This window comes from Calidris pugnax, unplaced genomic scaffold (assembly GCF_001431845.1).
Source record: "Calidris pugnax isolate Ruff unplaced genomic scaffold, ASM143184v1 scaffold86, whole genome shotgun sequence".
Taxonomy (NCBI): domain Eukaryota; kingdom Metazoa; phylum Chordata; class Aves; order Charadriiformes; family Scolopacidae; genus Calidris; species Calidris pugnax.
The window spans coordinates 805,343-830,631 of NW_015090843.1; the positions used below are offsets into that span (position 1 = coordinate 805,343).

Below are 25,289 nucleotides of genomic sequence, written 5' to 3' on the forward strand. Positions count from 1 at the left end.
AAATCTGTTCCCCTCCAGCTTGAAGCCATTGCCCCTCGTCCTGTCACTGCAGGCCTTTCTAAACAGGTTCTCCCCAGCCTTCCTGTAGGCTCCCTTCAGGTACTGGAAGGCTGCTATTAGGTCTCCCCGGAGCCTCCTCTTCTCCAGGCTGAACAACCCCAGCTCCCTCAGCCTGTCCTCGTAGCGGAGGTGCTCCATCCCCCTGATCATCCTTGTGGCCCTCCTCTGGACCCTCTCCATCAGGTCCATGTCCTTCTTATATTGAGGGCTCCAGACCTGCACACAATACTCCAGGTGAGGTCTCACCAGAGCAGAGTAAAGTAGAAGAATCCCCTCTCTGGACCTGCTGGCAATGCATCTTTTGATGCAGCCCAGGATGGGATTGGCCTTCTGGGCTGCAAGTGCCCACTGCCTGCTCATGCCCAGCTTCTCATCCACCAGCACCCCCAAGTCCCTTTCCTCAGGGCTGCTTTCTAACACCTCACCCCCTAGTTTGTACTGGTGGTGAGGATTGTTCTGGCCCAGGTGCAGAACCTTGCATTTGCTCTTGTTGAACCTCATGAGGTTCACCTGGGCCCACCTCTCCAGCCTGTCCAGGTCTTTTTGGATGACATCCCATCCCTCTGGTGTATCGACAACACCACACAGCTTGGTGTCGTCCGCAAACTTGCTGATGGTGCCTTTAATCCCCCTGTCTATATCATTGATAAAAATGTTAAACACTATCAGTTTGACAAGCTAATATCTGCCTACATACCACCTGGTGGATAACAAGCAAAAACCGGACGATAATAATAATAATCAAAAAACTGGCTTCATGGCTGCATTATTTATAGCTACATAAAGACCATAAAAGTAAAGAATCCAAAATATTAAAGGTTTTATATGTCTTGGGACTATTAGCCCCAAATGGAATTTCTCTGTCACTAAGTCTCCTCTGCCCCAGCTGGGCAATAAAATTCTGAGAGCAACCCAGAAATTACCAGCAAAGCCAATACACGCAAAAATCAAGCCCTTAATCTTATTATGCAGGCTTATTATGCAAATGTCTGAAAGTTTCTACGTAGCTCCCAGAAAGCACCCAGCTATGACAGCATGGACACACAAACTGGGCCATTTTGGTAATTCAGACCATTAGGGGTAAGTGCACACAGAGAAGTCACTCGTCCCATGTACAAACCCCCCCACCCAGCGGGGCCAGAGCCCATGAAGGTTGGCTGATGAGGTCATTTCCCACTGTTGACCACAACTTCTGCTTTTTGGGGCACTTAATCTTATTATGCAGGCTTATTATGCAAATGTCTGAAAGTTTCTACGTAGCTCCCAGAAAGCACCCAGCTATGACAGCATGGACACACAAACTGGGCCATTTTGGTAATTCAGACCATTAGGGGTAAGTGCACACAGAGAAGTCACTCGTCCCATGTACAAACCCCCCCACCCAGCGGGGCCAGAGCCCATGAAGGTTGGCTGATGAGGTCATTTCCCACTGTTGACCACAACTTCTGCTTTTTGGGAAAAATGTGAATAGCATAATTTTGACACAGCAATAAAATGGATGCAAAGTAAAACAAAATAGAATCTGGCGTAAGTAACTTTTCATGACGAGAAGCAAGACTCTTCAGTCAAGCACTAGCTGAGGGGTGGGATATTATTCATACCCCATCACTGACAGGTTTAAAATCAAAAAATGTGAATAGCATAATTTTGACACAGCAATAAAATGGATGCAAAGTAAAACAAAATAGAATCTGGTTTAAGTAACTTTTCACGACGGGAAGCAAGACTCTTCAGTCAAACACTAGCTGAGGGGTGGGATATTATTCATACCCCACTACTGACAGGTTTAAAATCATTGCCAAAACCTCCAGGAGTCTAAGTTATGGAAAAAGCACGAAGACAATTATTTTCTTTTACCCCATCACTGACAGGTTTAAAATCATTGCCAAAACCTCCAGGAGTCTAAGTTATGGAAGAAGCACGAAGACAATTATTTTCTTTAGAATCACAAAGAAAGTAATCTAACTCACCTCTGCCTCTCCCCTTTTCTTTTGACTTAGACTCCCTTCAGATCCCTGAAGCACAGAAACAGCCTATCTGCTTTTTCATGGCTTGTGAAGAATTCCAATTTAGATAAATAATCTCAAATGAAAGTAATTTCTTTTCTTACTACTATTTCCTAATTTTTTCCTCCCTCTCCATCCCCAGAAGACTCCTTGTCCAGGCATAAAAGGGTACAAAGCACAGCTTTACAAGTTCTGAGTAACTTTAGGATCGGGGTATAAATACATGATGCATCCTCCAAAAAAATCTCATCTCTAACTGTTTTTTCTGATACGCTATTGACTCTTCTCATCTAGTCTGATCTAAACATTTCCGAGATGAAGCAGGACACAGACTAAATATGAAGCAGACTACATTTTTCAGTCCTAGTTTGGAAGTTTTTCAGAAGTAACCATCAGAAGTAACCATTAGGGAAACCCCTACCACTGCTTTTTTTTTTTTTCAGCCCACTACTGGATTAAAAAAAAAAAAAAAAAGTCATTAGGAAAACCCCTACCACTGCTTTTTCAGCCCGCTAATGGATTAAAAAAGAAGAAAAAAAGATATAAATGTCACTTTTATCACTTCTAGTAGAAACTGATGTGCACACAGTCCTCACAATGCAAATACAGGATAAATCATGACAGACACACATACCCCGTTAGCATTTACTTAAAAAATGCCTGATATCAGATGCTTTTTTCCCCTGCTGAAATTAGATAAACCTTCACGGAACACACTATAACCTTCACTGAGCACACTAAAAATAAACTAAGTTATAAGCATGTGAAAATTGCACAATTAAGCACAAAGTATGAAGGTTGCAACTGAGACATTTATTCCAGCCCCTGGTGGGTGCGAATTAAAATAAAGTTCTAATTACATTATCATATTTTTTTCCTTTGAAAATCCAATTTGTTTCAGTAACTTTTAAAAAATCTGTACTTCTGAGCAAATGCTGGAGCCCATAAATTTCTAATACGTGTGTTTATACGCATTCAGGTGTATGCTGTTACCAAAGCACTGAAAGGAAATGACTTCATTTACTTCTCTGCACAGATTTCCTATAAATTCCCTGTTCCTGTTGCCCCATTTTCTGCGTAACATAATCCTGCATAACCTCTGAAGGGAGCAGGGCTCCCCCAGAAAACGAGGAAAGCATTTGGAATTGCTTCATAACACAAACCTGTTGGTTTACACACAGGAAGGCACAGCCCTTCCCACCACTGAGAGCACATACAGTCAAAAATATTAACTTCTATTCCCCAAAGTAAACACTCTGAAACACTTCCTCTGGTGCCCATCATAAGATACAAATGCACCCAAGTCAGCTGATTTTCTATAAAATTTGGACGCTTCTGAAACATGCAATCTTCAGCATGAAATATTTAGACAACCAACACTTTTCCTCCCAGTGTTCAATAACTTGAAAATTGACCAAACTTCAATGGGTCAGGGCAAAACTTTCCATTAGCATCGGATCTATTTTTTTTTTTATTTTAAGGCACACTGATTCAACTGTTTCTAAGAATGAAGCAAAATACACTATTTAGACCATATTCCAGGATTTCTGCTCTTTCCAAGCAGCTCCCTCCCTTACATAAGGAGAACTGAAATTTGACAGGAGGCAGGTTTTTGTGTATGGACTGAGCAAGATCTTCTGGGAGTCCTGTACCAGCACTGGAAAAAGAATAATTGTAGAAGAGTAAAATGGAAAGACATTTGCCAGAACTCAGTGGCCCTTTTCAATGTATTTTCATAGATCCACTTGGATAAATTAAAAGGATTCAGAAAACCAACAGTTTAAACACGTGCAGCATGACATTTCCTAAAGCTTTGAAAACATCTTCCCTGAAGCTTCTTTCAGGAAGCACGTTCATGCTGCAGAACATTCTCAGCTACCTTTTTAATTCATTTACAGCACTATTTTGAGGTGTCAAGAATGGAAAATGAAAAAAAAAAAATGGACAAACTTCATCCTGGCTGGTCCATGAAGCCATGCTTTGGGAACAGCTTCAAGAAGAAAGATCAACGTGAGGAATCCGCATGTTCTCAGCTACCAGCTGCCTTCAGAATGCACTATTTCAAGTTTTGCATTTGAAATGACTTCTCTTTTAAATTTTGTTGTTATTTGAGTTATTTGTTACAATCCAAACATTTAAGAAATCAAAATTGAAATGCTGCTTAGCTTTTTTACGAAGCAAAGTATTTCAATCAATCACACAGCTATTAAGACTTTATAGGGGAATTTAAATGTCAAACAAGGCAAACTTAAAAGCCTTTGCAGAACAGAATTTTAGAATTCTGGATGGCTCTGTTTAGAGTGCTTGGAGCTACAATTTTAATCACATTTAACTTTGTTGTTTTCAAATTTGTTTTATACTTTATTTGATGAATTTCATTCAGCTGACAGATCTTTAACTTTTCAGGACTATGTAGTATGCAACCTTTAATTATTCATCATTACAAATGTTAACTTGTAGTTTACTTACAACTAACAATAATTTATTGAATCAATTGGATTATTTTTTTTTATTTGACATACAGGCTTCCTGTGTTTTTCTCTACAGATTCTGTGGACCATTGTCATGATGAAGTGATGCATAAAGATCAGTCTTTTGGAAGATTAATATCGTAACTATTTTGTGTATCGTGGCCTTACCATAACACGACAACCCAGTACAACCTGTTGTACGTGGCACATTACAATAGAATTATCCCCTTATCTGGCCAAAAAGGCTTGATCAGTCAGCACCAGTCACACAATTCAGCCTCAGAGACCCCGTCCCAGTAAAGCTCCCTCTCCTCCATTCCAAGTGTTGGAGTTACCCCACAGCTTCAGCAGCACGTTTGCTTAAAGCAAAATGAAGTGCTTAAATTTCTTGTGAGACATCTGAGAGAGAAAGAATGTAATTAACTAAATTAAGGGAGAGTTGCTGCCAGTTAATTGAATTCACAGTCTAATTACTTATCACTGGTTAGCACCATACCTCGCAAGACAAACCGGAATAACCCAACGGGCAGTCGCATTTCTCGATCAAGAAAGCCTGAGGAGTCATCCCTGACACGGTGCCACCTTCAGCAACCTCCAGCGAGATCTCAGAAATCCTGAAAAAAAAGGAGCAAACATCTCTAATGAGATTAGTCAAGCACTAGTCAAGCACATCAAGCACCCAGTTAGTTCACAGGCACTTGGCACAGGAGAAAATGGTCTTCTTTGGCTGTTTGTGGGCTTCCTGATCTACTGCAGACCACCACCATGATTTTTGCCTCTCCCAAGGAAACACCAAAGCCACCACCACCTCCAGTCTCATTTTCTACTTCCAGGCAATCACATAACTGACTTTCCTCTCCTGCTTGATTCTATCTCCTTTTTTAATCTCTTTTCAGCCAAACTATTAACAAAAGCTCATATCTGATTCTTCATCTGGAGGCACTCATTAAGAAATTGAAGTCAGATACTAAATGCAGTTCTAATTCATGATTCTCATAGGTACGGCAATAAAATTGTTCACTAAATGAGGTTTTAATGAGGCAACTATTAAAAAAAAAAATAATAAAGTCTATCCTCACCAACTAAAGAAACCTAATAATCTCTAGAGCAGGCTTCAAAGATATTGGACATCACCTTTTTAGCAGGAATTTTCAGACCTGTAGCCAGACATCTTTTTTTTTTTTTTCCCCCTTAATATCATTTAGACACATATACAAATAATTTAAAGCAAAGAAAAAAATCCTACCACAGAAGCATCTGCTGGTATCAGAAAGGGATAATTTTTCATGGTAAAGTTTCTGACATTTTACTTTTCAAATAGGTTTGATTCTATTAATAATAATATCCTTGCCTCTCAATCACCCCCTGTCTTTCCCACATGCTGGCTGACCTGCCAAATAGGTCAAACATTGAGTACATCATGGAAAAAAGTACTCAAATACTGAAGATTGTACTCAAATATTGAGTACATCATGGACAAAGATAACAAACACAATGTCTAATGAAATACACTTAATGTACCCCAACGCTGTTCTTTTAGCTTACTTCTTTATTTGTTGTCAGTTTATTTAAACGAATGCTGTGATCTGGAACCCCTTACTGACCTTAAGAAACAAAAAGGGTAGAAGAGTGTAAATTTTAAAGCTTCAAATACACTGGCAAACTAAAAGAAAATATTAAAGACTGTGTGACTAACCAGCTGAATAAATGTCGATAATGCTGCTAGAGGCTGTTCATTAGGTGTCTGTGCTAAAAGGGCTTATGAAGAGGAGCTCAAAGAACTGCTCAACTCCTCCTCATGCTCATAGTCCACTCATCTACTCCCAAACCTTGCTTAATGAGTGACCGAGGGACACGCTGCTTCTGCACACTGGCAGGACAACTGTAGGAAAAGCAAAATTCCACTGCTGGACTAGATAAGAGGTTTGTGATTGTGCTTAGGTGACCAGATCCACACCTCCTGATACCTTATTCAATGCAAAATCCCTAAATCATCTAGTAATTTGAACCCCACGCTCCCATCTTACTACCTGAAGAAAGGGGTTCGATGGAACAGGGAAATTGAACAAAAAAAACAACCCAATCAAACAAAGCCAGATGAAAACAGACGCCTGGAAATGGAGAGGGCAAACCCATTCAGATCTGACATTCAGTGTAAGCTCATATTGAAATCTCTGTACATGCAATGGAAAAACAAAATGAAATTTGCCTCCCCATCATCTTCAAGGCTGAGGCAATGGTCTCTCTGCTCCAAAAACCTATTTCCTGTCAGAAAGCTGTATTTACATAATAATACACTCTGGGACCACAAAGCTACCTGTTGTTTGTGTGAAAGTGTTACTTAAGGAAGGTCAGGCTTGGCTGATTCTTGGAACACGTCTAATAGGCAGCAGCCCAACAACTGCTACCTGATCAGTGGCAGGGATATTGAAATAATTCACAGGGAAATTGAGAGCATACTTCCAATTCAAACTAATTTATTAGCACAGCCCAGTTGCCTGAAAAGCAAAACAAAATCTAATAAAAGAAATGTTTCAATTTAGAGCAGTGAATGTGAAAATGAGGGCAACAAAATGAAAAATAGAGGAGGAAAATGTTTGGCTTTGGATTCTGAGCAGAAATCTCTAAATCACTGGTAATGCTGCAGCTTTGAAGCAGAAACAACATTAGCATCGCTGCTAAACTACACAGCTAACACCACACTAATGCCACAACCCGGCTATTTTTATGTTTCCAACTGCTGCTGCTGCTTTGACTTCATTTTAAAATGCTTTCCCTGTAGTTTGTCACCCATCTGCAGCTTTTAAACTCCGCGACTGAAATTAAGGCGCTACGAAAAACCTTTAAAAATTTCAGTTATAATATTTTCCTCCCCCCATCCACAGTTTCTTTCGCTTTATACTTTTCTAGTAGGCACAGACAGGTAGAAAGAGCAGCTTTGCCAGTTTAAGCAGGGCCCTTATTTAGAAAGCCCAACACACTCTATTTAAACAAATGCTTTAAGTCACTTAATTCAAAAACATGTTTAAAAAGTTGAGCATAAATATTGTCCTTTAGAGGGTCTCAGACTATTTTTAATAAAAGCCTTCAACTCTTACGCAATCTAATATTCAACTAACCTTTAAAAAACATTTGGGGGGGATTTATTTTGTGGTCTTAAGCAAAACTTTCCCTGAAATCATTCAAAGTGCTAACGTGAAAAAAAAATAACAATGTATTCCTGCTGCTTGTTTTCTACTTCAAGTTTCAGATGCCATGTGATGGGTGTTAGCTATGGAACTGGACAGATCATAAAAATGTAGAGTAACACAACCGCTTCCAAACTCAGATACGGCAATATGGAAGGTCGTGGCTTCAGATGGAGAGTCACCAGAAGGAACAGAGGAACTCTTTGCCAAGTCCTGCTGCCATATAAAATATCATATTCTGAAATGCAATGCTGTAAAAATACATTTTGCTTAAGGGCCACCTGGCAAACCTGCCCTGAAATGGGCAAGTCCTGCTCTGCTCCGTCCCATGCCTCGATCAAACGGTGGTGTACGGCAGTGCAGGCCCAGTTCAGCCACCACAGTCACATGCATCGCAGAATAAAATCATAAAACCAGGTTCATTTTCATAACTTCTACCACCTGAGCTGAGATAGCATTCAGTTTTTGCTTCCACAACTGAACAGGGATCTGTAGTGCATCAAGGGAAGGCAGAAACAGGCACAAAACACAGCTACGCCGCTCAAGTTTTCCACGTCGCACTGGAGTTACTTCCACAGGAATTCCCTGTGCTCCTAACACAATATCCTACATTGACTACGCCAAAAATAAATGAAATCAATGTAAAACATCCATGGAATCTGTTGTTAATATTTCCCAGTACAAGTTGGATGAATACTTTCTGTAAATGATATACTTTAAATAGAGACAACAGCAGCAACAACGACTACGGTTTCTATCACACCACACTGCATTGTGTCTGCCCCTCCCACTCACCATCACAACCTCCAGAGGTCAGGTTCTTATATACCTATTTGTCACCTAGAAATCTCAAAATAATTTTAGCCTATCATTTTTGACAGAATCATAGAAAGGAGACCTTTGGAGTTAATCTCCAATTACTCCTGTGCCTTTGCTAACAAATACTGCATACAAAGGATATCATTAATTTATTACCAAAAACTTCCAGGAAAAGTTTATGCAATCCATTCCAGAACATCTTTACCCCCAGGAATTTTTCTCTCATGTCAAATGTGAATCTTTCCTGCTGAAGTTTAAGCTCATTTCTTTTTTGACTTACCCTCCACGGCGACAGAGAACTGATTCTTTTCTTTCTCTTTGTGACAACATTTCGTGGATCTTAAGGCAATATATGCTTTCTAAGTCATTACTGAATCACGTCCACCTGGTGATATGTTGTAAACAACAGACCCCTCTCTGAAGAACAGGTAACTAAGCAGCTGTTCCTTGTTTGCTCAAATGACTACTCCTTTCAAAGTGTAAAATCTTAGTTGACCTTTAGATTGCAGCAGATTTTTCTATTATTCCTCTCATCTTGCTGTCTGATCTCCGCTTCAAATTTAGTAAGCGTTATCTTTATTTCACCATCTAACTTATAAATGAATAAACCGAATAGAAAATGTTGACTATATCTGACTTCAAATTTAGTAAGCGTAAACCGAATAGAAAATGTTGACTATATCTGTCCCTAATATACTGAATCAAGTGGAATTTTTTTAAAGAAGTACTCCGACTTTTTACCGTGTTTCCCACTTGCAAGAGAAAACTCCTTGATATGCTAACATTTAGAATTAATTACAGCATCATATTTTGAGACAGTAGGCATTCATGCAAAAATTTGGATTTGTCTCAGGATGCATGGGCTTAGATGTGTCCTCTGTTCTAGGATCCTGAAAATAAGGATTTTGCTTGCTTTGTGTGACTTACATTTTCTGTTGAATAAAATTTCCCTTTCCTTCATCTGCTGCTATGCTGAATGCTAACTCCTGTTCTTCTCAGCAGCTGCTTATGGCTTATCAACAACAATTTTGCTGGGGAGCTTTATCAGGTTATCTGGGCCTCCTGCACAACTGCAGATTACTGCATTTAATAATTACCTGCTCTGCCTCATGATATTGCCATGAGTAGCCTTAATTAGAATGTAATGAACGTCATACAGGACATTCAAGAAGTCTTCCCGGGTTACAGCTCTGCTCGGTCTTGGGTCATCTCCATAAGGCTTCCATGTGAAATCCACCTGGGACACCGTCCTGTTGACACCTGGGTCATCACGATAATACTCCCAGGGCAGAGTGTTTCGGAGTCTTTGGTCATCACCATAATACTGCCATTCGTGCTAAAAGACAGCCGTACAAAACCAGGTTATTAACGGTATTTAAAAGGATTTGGGGCTTAAGTTTTGGGGGAAAAAGCAGAGGGAAGTGTTACCTCTGTCATCTCTATCTCATGCCTCGTCAACTGCCCGATCAAAGGGGCAGCCACGTGCCGGACGAGAACCCTGGTGTGGGTGGGGGGTCCACCCCTCATGATGACTTGTGGGTAGTAAGTGGTAAAACCCGTCTCTTCTCGAGCTTCAAAGTAGATGGCATACTTCAGTTTCCCTCCATAAGCGGTCAACTAACAAAGCAAAACACAAATTAAATCTCATTCTCAGGTAGTTAAAAATAGATCCCTGGGCAAACGTAGGAGCGAGATCCACTCTGCACCTGTGTGAGGTCTGGTGAGCACACGTGTGGTAGAAAATAGCAATCCACGCTCCAAGAACTAGCTGGGGATAAGGGCTGTGTTCAAAAACACCCATCAGCAATTTGTTATTGTGCTACACCAAAACTGAAATGCTATCTATTTCATTCTGTGTGCCCTGGTGCTCCCCAAAGTTTGTGCTTAGAGAGAGAAACACCTAAACTTTCCCACGCCAAACCAAGACATATCAAAAGCGCAAAATAAATTGTCACAGACATCCAAAAGGGGGGTTATTTCAACCATTTTCTCCTGTGTAACTTACAAAGATCAGGCTTTTTTTTGTTGTTTGTTTTTAAATGGGGAGAAACAAAAATTTACAAGAGAGTCATAGTAAATGAATGCTGGGAGGTCTGGTTTAGTGATGGTGCTCCTTGTTTGTTGTGTGGGTGTCTATTTTTGTCAGTCAGGTTGACGGTTGGACAAGATGATCTTTAAGGTCCCTTCCAACCTAGAAGATTCTGTGATTCTGTGAATGCAGCTGAATTTTTCAAATAACATTTTTGTGAGAGAATCTATCTTGTGGCTGAATACTACATGTTACTGACTGTAAACACATATTTTGAAATAGTGTTTATGGTACAGACATGAATTTCGATGATAACGGAGCAAATAATTTTTAATAATAGAATGGCACTTATTTTCTTTTGAAGTACTTTCCACTGTGTGATGACATACTTATTGGAAGGGGAAAAACACATTGCAAAATACAAATATAAGATTTAAAAGTATATAAACGCATGTCAGTATTCAGTGGAATTTTATGTTTACCTTTTTTCCCTCAAACTGCTCTGGGAGCCTCCAGTAAACGGGTTCTGAGCGAAGCTCCTGCATCACCTGCTCTATATTGGCGACGATTTCGGGCGGCTGGAAGGCAACCCCCGAGAGGGTGCTGCGCTGGAGCTGCTCATCCACCAGTGGCAGAACCATTTGCTCTGGCTTCAAGGTCACCTACACGTATTTAAAAATAACAAGAAGAATATCTAGTCTATTTTCGCCATGAAATGTCAGTCTTTAAATTCTAACTCTTTAAAAAATTATTTCTAGGTAATTTCACTTGTCACAAACCAGCCTTACTCCTCCTTCAGGTATAAACAGTGATAATAATTACTTCCCCCTCAAGCTTTTTGCACCTTATCCTCATGTTAACGAAGAACATACCGGCACTGATTAAAACAGTTTCATCAGCAAATGAGCCCAAGAATTTTATTCGAGCAATTTTCATTGTGCTATTTCAGTCCGAGGGCAGTTCTGTTTGAATTCTGAGAAATGTACCTTAAGGAATATGTACCATATTTCTCACCAACACTTGTTGTACATCCCTGGGGCTGTGGGACGTGGCACCTGATCCTGTGGTACTTTTATGCAATAGCCAAACTAAGAGTTCTCTGGGCAACATGCAGAGAGCGGGGGCTTGGGATTTCTGTAACTCTAAATTCAGATTTAGTGAAAAACATAAGGATGTCACTTAGATATTTGTAATTTTCTTAGACTTGTTGAAAGATTCTCAATAGCAGAATTAATTATTTCGCTCAAAAACTGTCATAAGAGTTAGCAATTCCATGCAGATGAAAGTATCACAGGGAACAAATGCAGAGGGCTGGTATCAAAATTGCTTTCTCCCAAAGAGTGTGGAAAACAAAGAAAATTAAAGCAGAGTTCTATCTCCACCAGTGAGGCCATCAATGCCCTGCTCAGGGATCAGGTAACGAGGAATCAGCCAAGCCCTTTACTGTACTTTAAACCTCTTGGTGTTTCCATCTACAGCAGCACCTACGGACTGACCAGACCTGGAAGGAAGCCCTGCCAACATTCCCAGATTTCCCAAGTTCCAATCCTAACAATATTTTACTGTTTACTACCTTAGACATCAAGAAAGTGGTCAACATATTTGAATTTCAGATCAGCCTTGCCTTACTGCCATATAAGACAGGATTTGCTTCTTTAAACATGTCTAATGCCATTTGAAGCACCTGACAGTATCTGAAATAGTCCCTAGCAGCTGATAGAAGCCAGTCACGCTCAGTTTACAACTCTGAATCAATTCTGAAAGAGATCAGAGTACCATAAACTAGATGAGACGTGGACATGCACTTGTTTAGATATGACCATAAATAGGAAAGGAAATTAATAGGAGACACAAAATAATCAGGAGGATTCTGCTTTGAGCTGCCACAAGGGTCAAAGCACAATTTTCCAGAACTGTTGCTGTCATGGAACTTGATTAAATTCTATAACTTGTCAGCCTTTTACAGCCTTCCATCTCCAGCCTACCAGCATATGATGGGCAACGCTGACATAATGAGAAAAACTGGGTCAGATCATGATAAATCACTTCATCCACTGGGAAGGGAAAGGGGTGCTATTGGATTGAACAATGAAGGGGAGAACGGGTGCTATTCAATACTCCTTTAACTAAGGGATATGAACTCTTTAGTGAGAGATCACACCTTGATTTCAGCCCAAATTATCCTTATCCAATTCACGCTTGTGCACCACGAGTCAGGGGCTTGATTTGCATTAGGCAGACATTCCCTCTGTGGTTGACATACATTCCAGCAGAGATGTGACTGACCATTATGTAGGGACTGAACTGGTCATTTTCCATCAGAAATAGCCCCTCTGGAATGTGACTGAGGAGCTGGCCCAGCAGACACAGACAGCAGAGGTCTCAATGTGTGTTTTGAGCTCATTGCACAGGTAGATGGAGACACCCAGGCTCCCTCATCAGCACAGCACAGGACTCAAGGGCCTGCTGCACAAAAAGGTGGAGAGCTTTTCGTTTGCTCTGATGGAGGCTGGATATTAGGAAAAATTTTTTCACTGAAAGGGTTCTCAGCCATTGGAATGGGCTGCCCAGGGAGGTGGTTGAGGCCCCATCCCTGGAGGTGTTCAAAAGACAGGTTGATGTAGTGCTGGGAGGTATGGGTTAGTGATGATGCTCCTTGTTTGTTGTGTGGGTGTCTATTTTTGTCAGTCAGGTTGACGGTTGGACAAGATGATCTTTAAGGTCCCTTCCAACCTAGAAGATTCTGTGATTGAAGTAGAGCTTTAATAAGCTCTTATTTAAAAATGAAAAAAAAAATAAATTACAAAACCAAAGCAAAAGAATGAAAATAAACAGATTATTTGAACCATGGGAAATCTATGCTGGGCAACGAGCATCTGTGACCCTCAAATGCACCTGGGTAAACTGTGTATCACATACCAGAGATTATGTTACAATGCACTGACCTGCATAATTTCCCCACATGATGAACTTCCCCTTCCCTGAGCTTTAATAACTTTGCTTTGGTTTGACATCAGCTCTTCCACCACCAGTGTTCTAATCTACTGCCTTCCTTTAAAGCCTTGACCCCGAGCGTCTAATGGAACTCACCGCGCTCTCAACTTTTTAAAGTATCAAGTTTCCTCTTAAAGCCTTGACCCTGAGCGTCTAATGGAACACACCGCGCTCTCAACTTTTTAAAGTATCAAGAGGAAAATGATTGCTTGAATGTTTGGCCACTTTGGAGCTACCTCTCAGTGCCTGGCTTAAAGGCACCAGCAGGAAAGAGCATTATTGGGGTTCATGGCTCAGCAGCTCCCACTCACCCACAGGCGGACCAGCCCCTGCGCCTCGCTGCACTGGGAGCTCCGGCCAAAGCAGTAGCAGGTGCTGCAGCCAAAAGGGTTTCTGGCAGAGAGACCAAAGGTACCAGCCTTGCACCCCTCACAGTGGACACCTTCCACGTTAGCCTGGAAGAGAGAGAAGTTTTTTATTATTTTTTTTTCAAAAAAGCAAGCTTTATTTTGAGGTGGTCATAAAAAACCTGAAAATCACGCAGCAAAGATAACATCGAGTTGTGGAAAGAAATAATCATAAGCGTGCAGAAATATTCAAGGAACTTTCCAGCTTCTTATCGCGTGTGTATGCAAACACACACAATTAATGTAATTGAGGCATTTGCATTTGTATCCACAGAGTAGCTCTCAGCAATGGATGCTGGCTTCCTCCTGACACTTGGAAGCACACAAAAATCAACCGGCGCTTTGGGCATGAAGTGCTCAATAACTGATTGATAAGACAAGAAAAACTACGCCCTCCTGAAATTGCCAGGGCTAATCAAACCTTTTGTTTCATAGGAATTAGTTTTGACAAGTTAGAATGTTTAAGGTACAGTACTAAATGTTCTTCTTGATGTATTTTAATGGAAATATCGCAGAGAAAAGCTTTCCCCTCTTCGTGATTGTTTTCCACATCATTGAGCAGTATTAACAAGGCTGAAATGTTTCACTGCTGTAATGTCAATGCTTTTATTTTCATTTTTCAATTAGTCCAAATAAAAAGCTATACCAGATAGGGCCAGATACACAATAATTTATGCATAGCCTTTTAAAACCATTTTCATACTGTGACCAAGGTATTTAAAAAAAATTCATCAACATGAAAGCAGTGGTTGGCTTTTCCTCCCCCAGCTTTTTTTTTTTTCTCTTGAGAGTAATGTGAAGAAGCCAATCTAAAAAACAAATTCAAGTTTCCAAAGCTTATACGGGAGACCAGCATTATCCCCAAGGATTTTTTAACCCCCATTTCCACACGTAACCCTGTCAGCAAATGTGCCTACGCTGTATTTAGCTTATATTTTGCTGCTTTTTGTCAGGGCTGACAAAGGGGCTCCTGAGCCTTTGAAAGCTCATTTCTGCAGCTCCAACAGCAGGTTTAAATGGGAATGATTACCATTTTATAAAAATCTAGCTTCTTCAATATATAACTCTTTCAAAAAAGTTTAACCAACCCTAGATTTAAATTTAACCTTAGGTTTAAATTCAGGGGAGGGGAGGGAGGAATCTGCTGACTTAATTCAGTATTATTTGTCCACTTTCTGCCATAAATTGTGAATTTTACTTGCCTTGCGTTTTGTTTCCTGTCAATTGCAGTTTCTTATCATTAATCATCAGCTAAATATATACTGTTAATTTGCATTCATAGAAACACAGAAGTAACTGTATTAGCCTTAAAAGAATCAACAAAGAAACATGTCTATTTAAAAATGCCAGAAAGAAGGGGGGGGTTCTTTCTACTTAGTCCTTACAAGAGCTTCAAGGAAGACAATGACATGCTGGAACTTATCAAGAAAAGGGGCACCAAGATGGTTAGAGGGGTTGGAGCCCATCACGTATCAGGGGAGGCTCAAAGAACTGGGATACTTCTGTTTTTCCATTCGAATGACACAGGGCAAATAACAGCCATCACCAGGCTGAGCTTTACTCAGATGGTCCACATGATCAACTCACTCCAGCTTTTTTATAGTCTCACCATCAAATGAATCGGTATTTCTGAAATAGAACATGATGTTTTCTGTTCAAAGACACCAGAAAAATGGGAGAGTGGTCAAGGAGTTTGCACAAAGAGGTTGTGAAATCCTCATCCTTGGAAGCGCTGCCTCAGCAATGTCTTTGAAACAAGGGGCTGGACTAGATGACCTCCATAGGTTCCTTCTGATCTAATTTGTGTCTCAGTTCCTCCACTGAGTCTACCCTTTAAACCCAGAATGAAGCGACTGGTGCCCATTTAACAAAATAATTACCTGACAATTCAATCATTTAAATTCATCTTTCCATTTTACTAGCTCTTTGTGTCAATACAGTCCCTGAAAAAGAATGAATCAAAATCACAGAAGGAATCTAATCTCTAGAGGTCACTTTTAAAAACCTCCTCTTTGAGGTGGGACTATCACCAATGACTATGCCAGGTCACCCAGGCTCTTTCTAGCCAGTTCTTGAAAACCTCCAAGGATGGGGATTTCACAATCTTTCTGGACAATCTGTTCAAATGTTGCATAATCCTTCTAGTGATTTTTTTTTTTCATAATGTCCCACCCAAAATTCCTAAGCTGCCATATGCAGCTCTTGTGCCTTGTCACATCTTTTGCTACTACCAGACAGGACTTGACTCCATCAACTACCCTCTGAAGTGGCTGGAGGCTGCATTTTCTCTCAGCCTCTATTTTTTCCAGACTAAAAGAGCCCCATTCTCTCAGTACATCTTTACAGATCATCTGCTCTACGGCTCTTTGCAGCCCTTCTCTGGATCCCCTCCAGTTTCTTAACTGTGTTCTTCAATCAGATCCTAAGGCTGGACACCATTTCCAAGCGCAATCTTACCAGCATTGAGGGGGATAAAGATTTTCCTCTGCTGGTCACCTTCTTCACGATGTCCTACCTCACAGCTGCATGGGCCAGGATGATCAGTGCATCCAGCTCAGAAGGCACTTTGCCTTATTTAAAATATTACAATGGTTTCTATTCAGTTTGCCATTCCCCAAAGCCCATGTGTGCTTTTCAGCAGGATTTATCCTCAGCCTTTCTCCTCCCAGACTGTACTAATTCTGGAGGTTATTCCACTCCAATTCATGGCCTATTTTCCCAATCATCAGGCTTTTCAAGGACCCTCTAGATTGGAGTTCTACTGTTCAGCATGTTGACGTGCTCTACCTCTTCCAGATCAGTAATGTTCTCAAATCTGCTGATGGTGGGACCTGTGTCACTGATGGTGGGTTCTGTCACCTGTGTCACTGATGAAGGTATTGTCTCTGGGCTACTCTGCTGGCTACCAACTCTGTGCCAAACCACCAATTCCTGCCCTTCAAGCCCAGCAACCCAGCCAATTTTCAAACCACTGAAGTGTGCTGTTCTTCCAGTTCCAAATAAGAAGGCGGTGGGTGATGATGCCAAAAGTCTTTGCTTTAGTGATCCTGAACTGGATGCAGTCTGCTCAGAAGCACGGATGCTACTGCAGTGAATTCTACCTAGAAAATGATCAGTGTTTACTCCCTTTAAGTCAATATACTATAAATAACTAGCACTCTGCCATATTATCATTACTGATGTGTTTGCTTTTTAATTTCCCAAATATCTGAACAAGAATTGTATCGAATGGGGTTAAATTGGCAACAGTTCTGCAAGAACTTGCTCTCCTGGCACGTGGCAGAGTGTGTGAAAAAGCAACTAATAAGCACTTAAGCCTTTCTTTACGTCGGACTCCTCCCACAGCAGTTGGCAAATAACACTATGAAAACCAACCAGGTTTTTTTTGGCGTGTATTGTCAGAACAGGCAAGTACAAATGTCAAGGAATTTTGGAATAAGCTTCTCCGCAGCTGTAAGATCAGCTCACAAGCTTTGCTGTCCTACCTTGCAGCTGCACTGGCCGCTGTGATCGAGGCAGGAGCACTTCCCCAGCTCCGTGTCACAGCTCCGCGGGTCGGTCCCCGCCAGGACGCACTGACAAGGGAGACATTGTGGATAATTCCAGAAACCCAACCTGCACTCGGTGCATTTATCCCCGGAGAATTCAGGGCGGCAGAAGCAACAGCCTGTATTTAAGTCACACTGAGAACTCAGGGCTCCGATGAGGCTGCAGTCACAGGGCTGAAAAGGAAGGGAAACAAGGAGAAAATTGGAATTGTGCTTCTGCAAAAAAACAACAAACCCAACAAAAAAGCAACTCGCCTCTTTCAAGTCGCTATAAATAAATTACAGCAGTGAATTTCCACTGTTCAGAAGTAATATATCTGAGTTATAAGGCTGGGCATTTATCTTTATTCAATAAAGGTCAAGCAATTACACTAACCACATTTACAACACTCCTTTCTTTTTGAACAGATATTACTTATCACTGATGTTAGGCAGTGAAATCAAATAAATCCAAAAGGGTCAAGACACTGGGATACTTAGCAGACCAAATTAACTTTAAAACTGTAAGCACTCCCTAAAAAGTGCTTTTTATGTACAGCCTCTGCAGGGCATGTGCAGACCTCTTTGCTAACACTGGAATTGCTCAGGGGTGGTGGTCCCAGTGGAATTTAGGTCAATGTTTATTACTCATCCATCAGACAGGCAACTATCTTCTTTGTAGGAGCAGGACTCTCAGATGCCAGTAATTTACACGGTAAGGGACAGAGATTTAGTCACGTCGCGTGCTGGGAAGTCAACTTGCTCACAGAGTGAGACTGGCACAGGCAGGGAAGGACAGAAATAGCTGATTTTCCAGGGGGGTTGAGATACTGAGAAGTAAGTAGCAGGGAAAGCCGCACACTTCCAAAGAGCAGAAGGGTCCCTCAGTGCTGTTACTATGACCATACTGCAAAGTTAGCACAGGACATTTGCTGCCATCGCTGGCGTGACCGGAATCTCCTCCCCGCTCGCAGCAGCAGAGGCAGCGCCAGGAGCACAGGTCACCACAGTAACTGACACGGGGAGACTCGCTAAATTTAAGGACACAATGCTGAAAAAGAGAGGAGGAAAACGTGGATTGGGTCTCAAAGCAAAGCTGTGTGCCCAGGTGGCCAAGAAGGCCAACAGCATCCTGGCCTGTATCAAGAATAGTGTGGTGAGTAGGGCCCGAGAGGTGATCGTCCCCCTGTACTGGCCACTGGTGAGGCCCCACCTCGAGTACTGTGTTCAGTTTTGGGCCCCTCACCACAAGAAAGACATTGAGGTGCTGGAGCGGGTCCAGAGAAGGGCAACGAAGCTTGTGAGGGGTCTGGAGAGTAAGTCTTATGAGGAAAGGCTGAGGGAGCTGGGGGTGTTCAGTCTGGGGAAGAGGAGACTGAGGGGAGATGTTGGGGGATGTGGTGTAGGGGAGAACTTTAGAGTAGGGTGGATGGCTGGACTCGATGATCCCAAGGGTCTCTTCCAGCCTAGATAATTCTGTGATTCTGTTTATTACATGAAGACTCAAAGCACCTTTCCTCTGATCTGAAAAGACCATTTATAAAGAAGGTGATTATATACGGGAAATATTCAAGCCCAGTCTTTACTGAATGCCAGGGAATGTTTAACTCCTGGTATTTAAGAAACGTATAGACATGGCTCTTCAGGGCATGCTCTAGTGCCCAAGGTTATTGGTTTATGGTGAGGTGTTGAGTGTGGGGTTTAGTTGGTGGGTGCAGTGTTTTTGGTGGGCGTTTGGTGTGGTGTGTTTGGTATTTGTTTGTTTGAGGTGGTTTTTTTGGGGTTTTTTTTTTTTTTTTGTGGTTGGACTCGATGATCTCAGAGGTCCCTTCCAACCACTAAGATTCTGTGATTCTGTGAAATGACAGACCGCTAGACTTCTACCTAACCTCAGCAATAAAACCTTCTGATACAATGAACCTCATTCTACAAGATGCATTTGAACACAAAGCTTAGAAAGCAACTTGTTCACCACACGTTGAAACAGCTTGGCGTGCAATATCAAAACCCAAATTACAATCAGGTGTTATGTTTGTTTTGTGAGCAAGCAGTTTTAAGCAATGCTTTTTCTCCCCCTGAGTTAACGACAGCTCTGGAAATCTCCTCCCGACAGCACGGGGAGCAGATTCACATCTCACTCTGCAGAAATTAGCTGCAACTTGCTGAAAGAGATGCGGGCTGATAGATCATGATTAATTTAGATGGTGCCATGGAGCTGCCATACTAATGCGCTCACATGAAAGACAAGCAGCGGATATACTCCAGAGCTCAAAGAGAGGTCTTCAACCTCATTAGGCTGGTTTCAGAAGCCAAGAGTCTGTATCACAGCAGCACAGCAGAGGTTTCACAAGAGGAATTTTCCATAGATACAAAAAAGAAATCATTCTTGATAATTAGTTTGCAGCCTGAGCTACATGACAAACAGCTTTTTAAGAAAGAGCATTAATGGTGTATCACCATGTTCAGACAAGACGTAGTTTTTTTGGAGTAATTACAGCAGTACTATAAATCCCTCATCATCAATAAGAATGGCGGAGAGGGGAAGGCATTTGAACCTTGCACAATATTCAATGTCACCAGCTTTCAACCTTAAGTAAATACTGCCTCCCTGAACTCCAGAGTAGGACATTAACAACAGCTTTCATGGCCTCTTTGACATACTATCATCATCTTCCTATTTCTTCTCCCTTCTTCCCTCCCCTTCAGAATTTTTTTAACTGTGTCAAACACTGGAATAAGAAGGATTTAAAGGCTAATGAGTAGGCTTATTTCCCCTTTAAGAACATAAGAAGAAAGTGCATTTACAGCTAAGGTGCTGTTTCATTCCTTTTCACTGTCTTTTATGCACAAGTTGAAGCCATTCTCAAGGAAGCTCCAAGTACAAATTCCCAGTGGTCTCAAAATTAGGGGCAAATACAGCGAAGGTGGCTGTTTCATTCCTTCTCTTTTCAGTGTCTTTTATGTGCAAGCCATTCTCAAGGAAGCTCCAAGCACAAATTCCCAGTGGTCTCAAAATTAGGGGCAAAGTAAACTTGTTCTGCAAAGGCACTGGCAGTTCCCTGTAACTATACCTCTACATACACTGTGCAATAATGTGGTAATCTCCTCAATCACGTTAAAAATAGCTATAATAAAAGAAATCAGGCTCAAGCGAGACCCTGACTCAGCACAACAGAGGTATAAAGAGGGCTTTGGTGTTCCAGGCTGCACACCTGAGACAGAGGATCTGCTCTGCTCAGTAACACATAGAATCATACAATGGTTAGAGTTGGAAGGGACCTCAAAGATCATCGAGTTCCAAACCCCCTGCCATGGGCAGGGACACCTCCCACTAGAGCAGGTTGCTCCAAACCCCATCCAGCCTGGCCTTGAACACTTCCAGGGTTGGGGCAACACATTGCCAACATTTACACCACAGTCTGCCACCAAAATTCACAACGCCACAAGAAACCGTGATTTAAAACCCTAAAATTGTGTTCCAGCTACAAATGACTGTATTTACCCCACAGGAAAGAGGTAACACGTGCAGAGAAAGCAGAGATCCACTCACCTTGCAGCCACTGACAAGGCTGTGGCCCCAGTGATTCGGTGCACATCTGTCACACATCTCTCCAACGGTGTTGGGGGGGCAGATACAGCGGCCGCTGATGGGATCGCAGTTATCACCAAAACGTGAACACTCACAGGCTTCAGGGAGACAGAAAAAAACAATAAAGCAGAGGAAAAGTTACCCCTTTATGTGACACCTGGAGAGCAGACCCTAAGAGCGTTAGAATCATTCCACCAAAGCATTGTCCACACGGGGAACTCTCAGTTATCTGTGGGCATGGCGGGGCAGGAAAGGCAGGGGAAGCCCAGAGAAACCCAAGCCAGGAGCAGCACAGGTTACCTGAGGCAGAAGTAACTGCTGTGAGAACAAAAGGGGAAAAACAAAGTTATCAACTGTAGAAGTGCAGATTTCATAGAATCATAGAATGGTTTGGGTTGGAAGGGACCTTAAAGATCATCTAACTCCAACCCCCTGACCTGAGCAGGGACACCTTCCACCAGACCAGGTTGCTCCAAGCCCCCTCCAACGTGGGCTTCAACCCCTCCAGGGATGGGGCAGCCACAGCTTCTCTGGTTGTCTTCTGCGATGGTGCACTCATTGGACATGGATGTGGGAAAAACCCTACAGTTTCTGGGCCCAGGTGGTCTTGGGCAAGAAGCCACCTGACTGACTCTGAGCCCTCTGTGCAAGAAACCTGGAGTGTGTTTTAACTCTTCTGCCAATCTCAGCCAACCCCCCTGAAATCTCTGCAGCCCTAAGCAGAATTTTCTTAAGGGACAAAAAAGGTGTTTCAGTTTCTTTTTCCCATTCTGCTCCTTTCTTTCAGATTACATGTATTCCACCTTGGGAGGACATCAACAATGTGCGTCTTCCAAGGAAAATGAGCTTCTTTGCAGATTTTATTCAATTAAAAATACTTTAGTTTTGGAAATGTTTCCAAAGGTGGTCTTTGCTGTTAATGCATTATTAAGTGAACAATTCATTGGCAAATGAGAGATCTTTTGAACACCAGGCTGGATGGGGCTTGGAGAAACCTGGTCTGGTGGGAGATGGCCCTGCGCATGGTAGGGGGGTGGAACTGGATGATCTTTAAGGTCCCTTCCAACCCAAACCATTCTGTGATTCTATGAAATGCAGATTCAGGGTATTTAAGTGATTAAGTAGTCATGGGACACAGCACACGTAATTGCTTGGAAGAGAAGAACTGGTGTGTGGTTATTTTCATTCATCCCCATCATCAACATTACCCCTGAGGTAAGAGCAAAAGCATGTTTAGAAAACTATGACTTTCTGGGCAACAATCTGTTCCTTGGGGTGTTTACAGGGCTGTGTAACATCATGTTCATTGCTGAGGGCTGTGTTTACGTTCCTTGCCTTTACTGCATGAAATACTTCCATTCAGAGTAAAACTAGAAAGTAAGAGCTGTGCAAAGACAGAACTCATATCTATAGTTGAAATAAGAAGTGATTTTTATTTTTCCCCATCAATGCTTTCGAAATAATGTAACTGATGCAAAGAAGACAGTAAGTTTTGCCTCCATCATTCCAGGAATAAGACATTTTTCATGCTACATAAAATCTTGTGACAAACAGTGGCTTGAAGATATTGCAGAAAACATCTCTCATTGAGAGACTGAGGGTTTTGGACATGACAGCTCTTCCATAGGCTTCCATTTCTTACACAAAATGGGTTCAAAAGGCACGGAGGGGAAGAAAGTGATACACCAATATTCTTTTCATTTTTACTTTTATCATTATTTAAAAGAATGTGGAAGAAATACAACACATTTGTTGCAAGCAATAGTGAAATAGAAATCTCTCTTGTATCGTTGCTGCTAGAATGTCAACACTAACTGATGATGCTTTATGGTTTTTTTTAAGGCTTTATGGTTTTTTATTGCACAAGAAAAAATCAAATTATATTTCTTTTGGATAAATGCTAGGTAAAAGAGGTCCAATATTTTATTCAATACTTAACTGTCACTATGGAATTCAGTTTTGTGCACTTTCTTCCTACCACGATTTGATATACTTTTATTAAATTTCTGATTTTCTCTGTGATTCATAATTTAATCCTCTTTTTTTGTCATTTGAAGGAATACATAAAAAGCCTACTAAAAATAAGTGGGGAAAAACCAGCATTTTGAAAACAGAATTCCTTTCCATCCATCTCAATCCATCAAAGTATTAACTTTGGAACTTTTAAAACACCAAATTTCTGAACATCTTTAGCTGTTGTAGTTATTAAAAATAGTTGGATGACTACAGGCAGATACATTTTGATTTAAAACATTGTTTGGACTTACACTGCTTTCCCATTTCACCTCTGTTCCTTAAATTCTGTCATTTCAAGTTTGCCTAGACAGCAGTTAACATTTCTGTGGAAAATCTTGTTAATTGCCCTTTCATTTTCCTTCCCCAACTGTAGGAAATGAACACCATTTTGTAGCATTTCACAACAGCGATGTACTTTTAAGCAGTGAAATGTTAGAACAAGAAACTAATCACAAAGATAAACTATAATATCCCCTCCATACACGTGTTAAGGGAGTTTTATTTCAAGCTTTTTCCCCTCCGTACACGTGTTAAGGGAGTTTTATTTCAAGCTCTCTCCTCAGTGAGCCCGTGACCCAACCTTCCCTTTTGCCATGGTGCCAACATGTTTGCCCTTTTCAAGGTGGTAAATGTTTTCTGAGCCCTTCCTTCCCCTGGGAGACACCACCATAGAGTAATATTTCCAAATATGATCTATAATCCAGCTTGGCTCAAGGTTAATCAACGCTACAGTTGAAATTTTGAATTGTGTTGCACAGATGTGGATCTCGAGGCCTTGATGCTCCTTTCACACAGAAAAAAAGGGAGTAAAAAACGCTTCTGGAAAGAATACAGATTCTGCCTAAGGAATATCAGCAATATCCTTGGCTCCATTGCACTCTGCCATCAGCAAAGGATGCTGTGGGGCCATCACCACGCAGGCAGCCCAGCAGCTAGTCACTCTAGACAACTATCTACGTCTCCCGTGATCACACCTAAGTGAGTCTACGAGACTCTAAAAATACAGTTCTATTAGCAAAGTTGGGTATTTCCCTGTGAAGAGCCCTATTTATAAGGTTCTTTTCAATGGAGCAGTCTGTACTGCTTTAAGGACAGGAAATGTTCATTTTTGACCTATGTCCAGAAGGACAAACATAAATGTAAAGAAGTGACTGGGTATATTTATGTCTGATCATAGAGTTGCAGCATCTGGAAAAACATACTTTTCGTGTGTTTACACAAGGGACGTAGTAAAAAATTTTATCTGAAGATCTTGTTGTACACAAAAAGTATACAAGTGAGCAAGATTCTAAATATTACTTTATAGAAATTTAATAAAAAAGATTAACCATGTAAGGACAGTGAAAAGGTTTGAGACAAAACTAGAAGCAAAGGGATTTTTTTTTTCTCTTTTTTTTCCCATTCACATCCCTTCAAACTGATGTGATTTGGCAAGCAGCTTAATCAGCCTTCTGATACTCTTACCATAACTAAACTATAGGAACTTTTAGCAGGAGAAAAGGATGCTCCTGTTCCTCCTAAACGTGGCAGATCAGCCATAAACTGACCTTAAAATAGCAGGAATTGGTTTTTCTTTTGTTCTTGCCAATCACCATTGACCGATTTACAGGGCTAGGAAAATACCTACCTGCCAGGAACATTCGGTAGGCAATTCGAGACCAGCCAAACATGAATGTTAGTAATAAATAAATAAATAGAATTCACATACGGGTACAGCCTCCTTCTTGGAAGTTGTAGAATCCATGAGCGCAGCGGTCACACTTCTTCCCTGTCACTCCAGGCTGGCAATAGCACTGTCCATCTCCATCACAGTCAAAGGACTTGGACCCAAAGGAGTTGCAGTTGCAGGGAACACATCCCCGTGACGACTCCAAGCCAAATGTTTCAGGCTGCCACAGAGAGAGGGAGGGAGAGCAGTTGGTGCACAGAAGGGTTACCAGGAGAAAAAGAGGAAAAGCTGAGAGTGTAGAGAGAGCAGGGTGGTTCTTTCCTCTTTGTCACTGAAATTCTACTCTTAACAAGTTGAACTGTAGCAGTAAAACATAACAGCAAGGGCCTTAAGTACCCTACACAGGTGAAAAAGAATAAAGATTTCAGAATGTCACCTAATGCTATAATGACTGTTCTGCCATGTAACTGGCTGGGGGTGTTTTTCTACCTTTTTTCAGGTATGATGATTTTCA

General features: G+C 41.4%; 1 protein-coding gene across 1 annotated transcript in view; it reads right to left on the minus strand.

Annotated features, from left to right (window-relative positions):
* The window catches only part of LAMA2 (laminin subunit alpha 2), a 412,919-nt gene that overhangs the window by 118,051 nt on the left and 269,579 nt on the right, over positions 1-25,289 (minus strand). The window contains exons 21-28 of the mRNA XM_014942611.1: positions 24,815-24,995; positions 21,052-21,188; positions 17,460-17,696; positions 13,879-14,022; positions 11,056-11,235; positions 9,973-10,161; positions 9,642-9,880; positions 5,034-5,151 (exon numbers count right to left, since the gene is read on the minus strand). Of these exons, the coding sequence (XP_014798097.1) occupies positions 5,034-5,151; positions 9,642-9,880; positions 9,973-10,161; positions 11,056-11,235; positions 13,879-14,022; positions 17,460-17,696; positions 21,052-21,188; positions 24,815-24,995 (1,425 nt within the window). The remainder of the gene's footprint in view (positions 1-5,033; positions 5,152-9,641; positions 9,881-9,972; positions 10,162-11,055; positions 11,236-13,878; positions 14,023-17,459; positions 17,697-21,051; positions 21,189-24,814; positions 24,996-25,289) is intronic.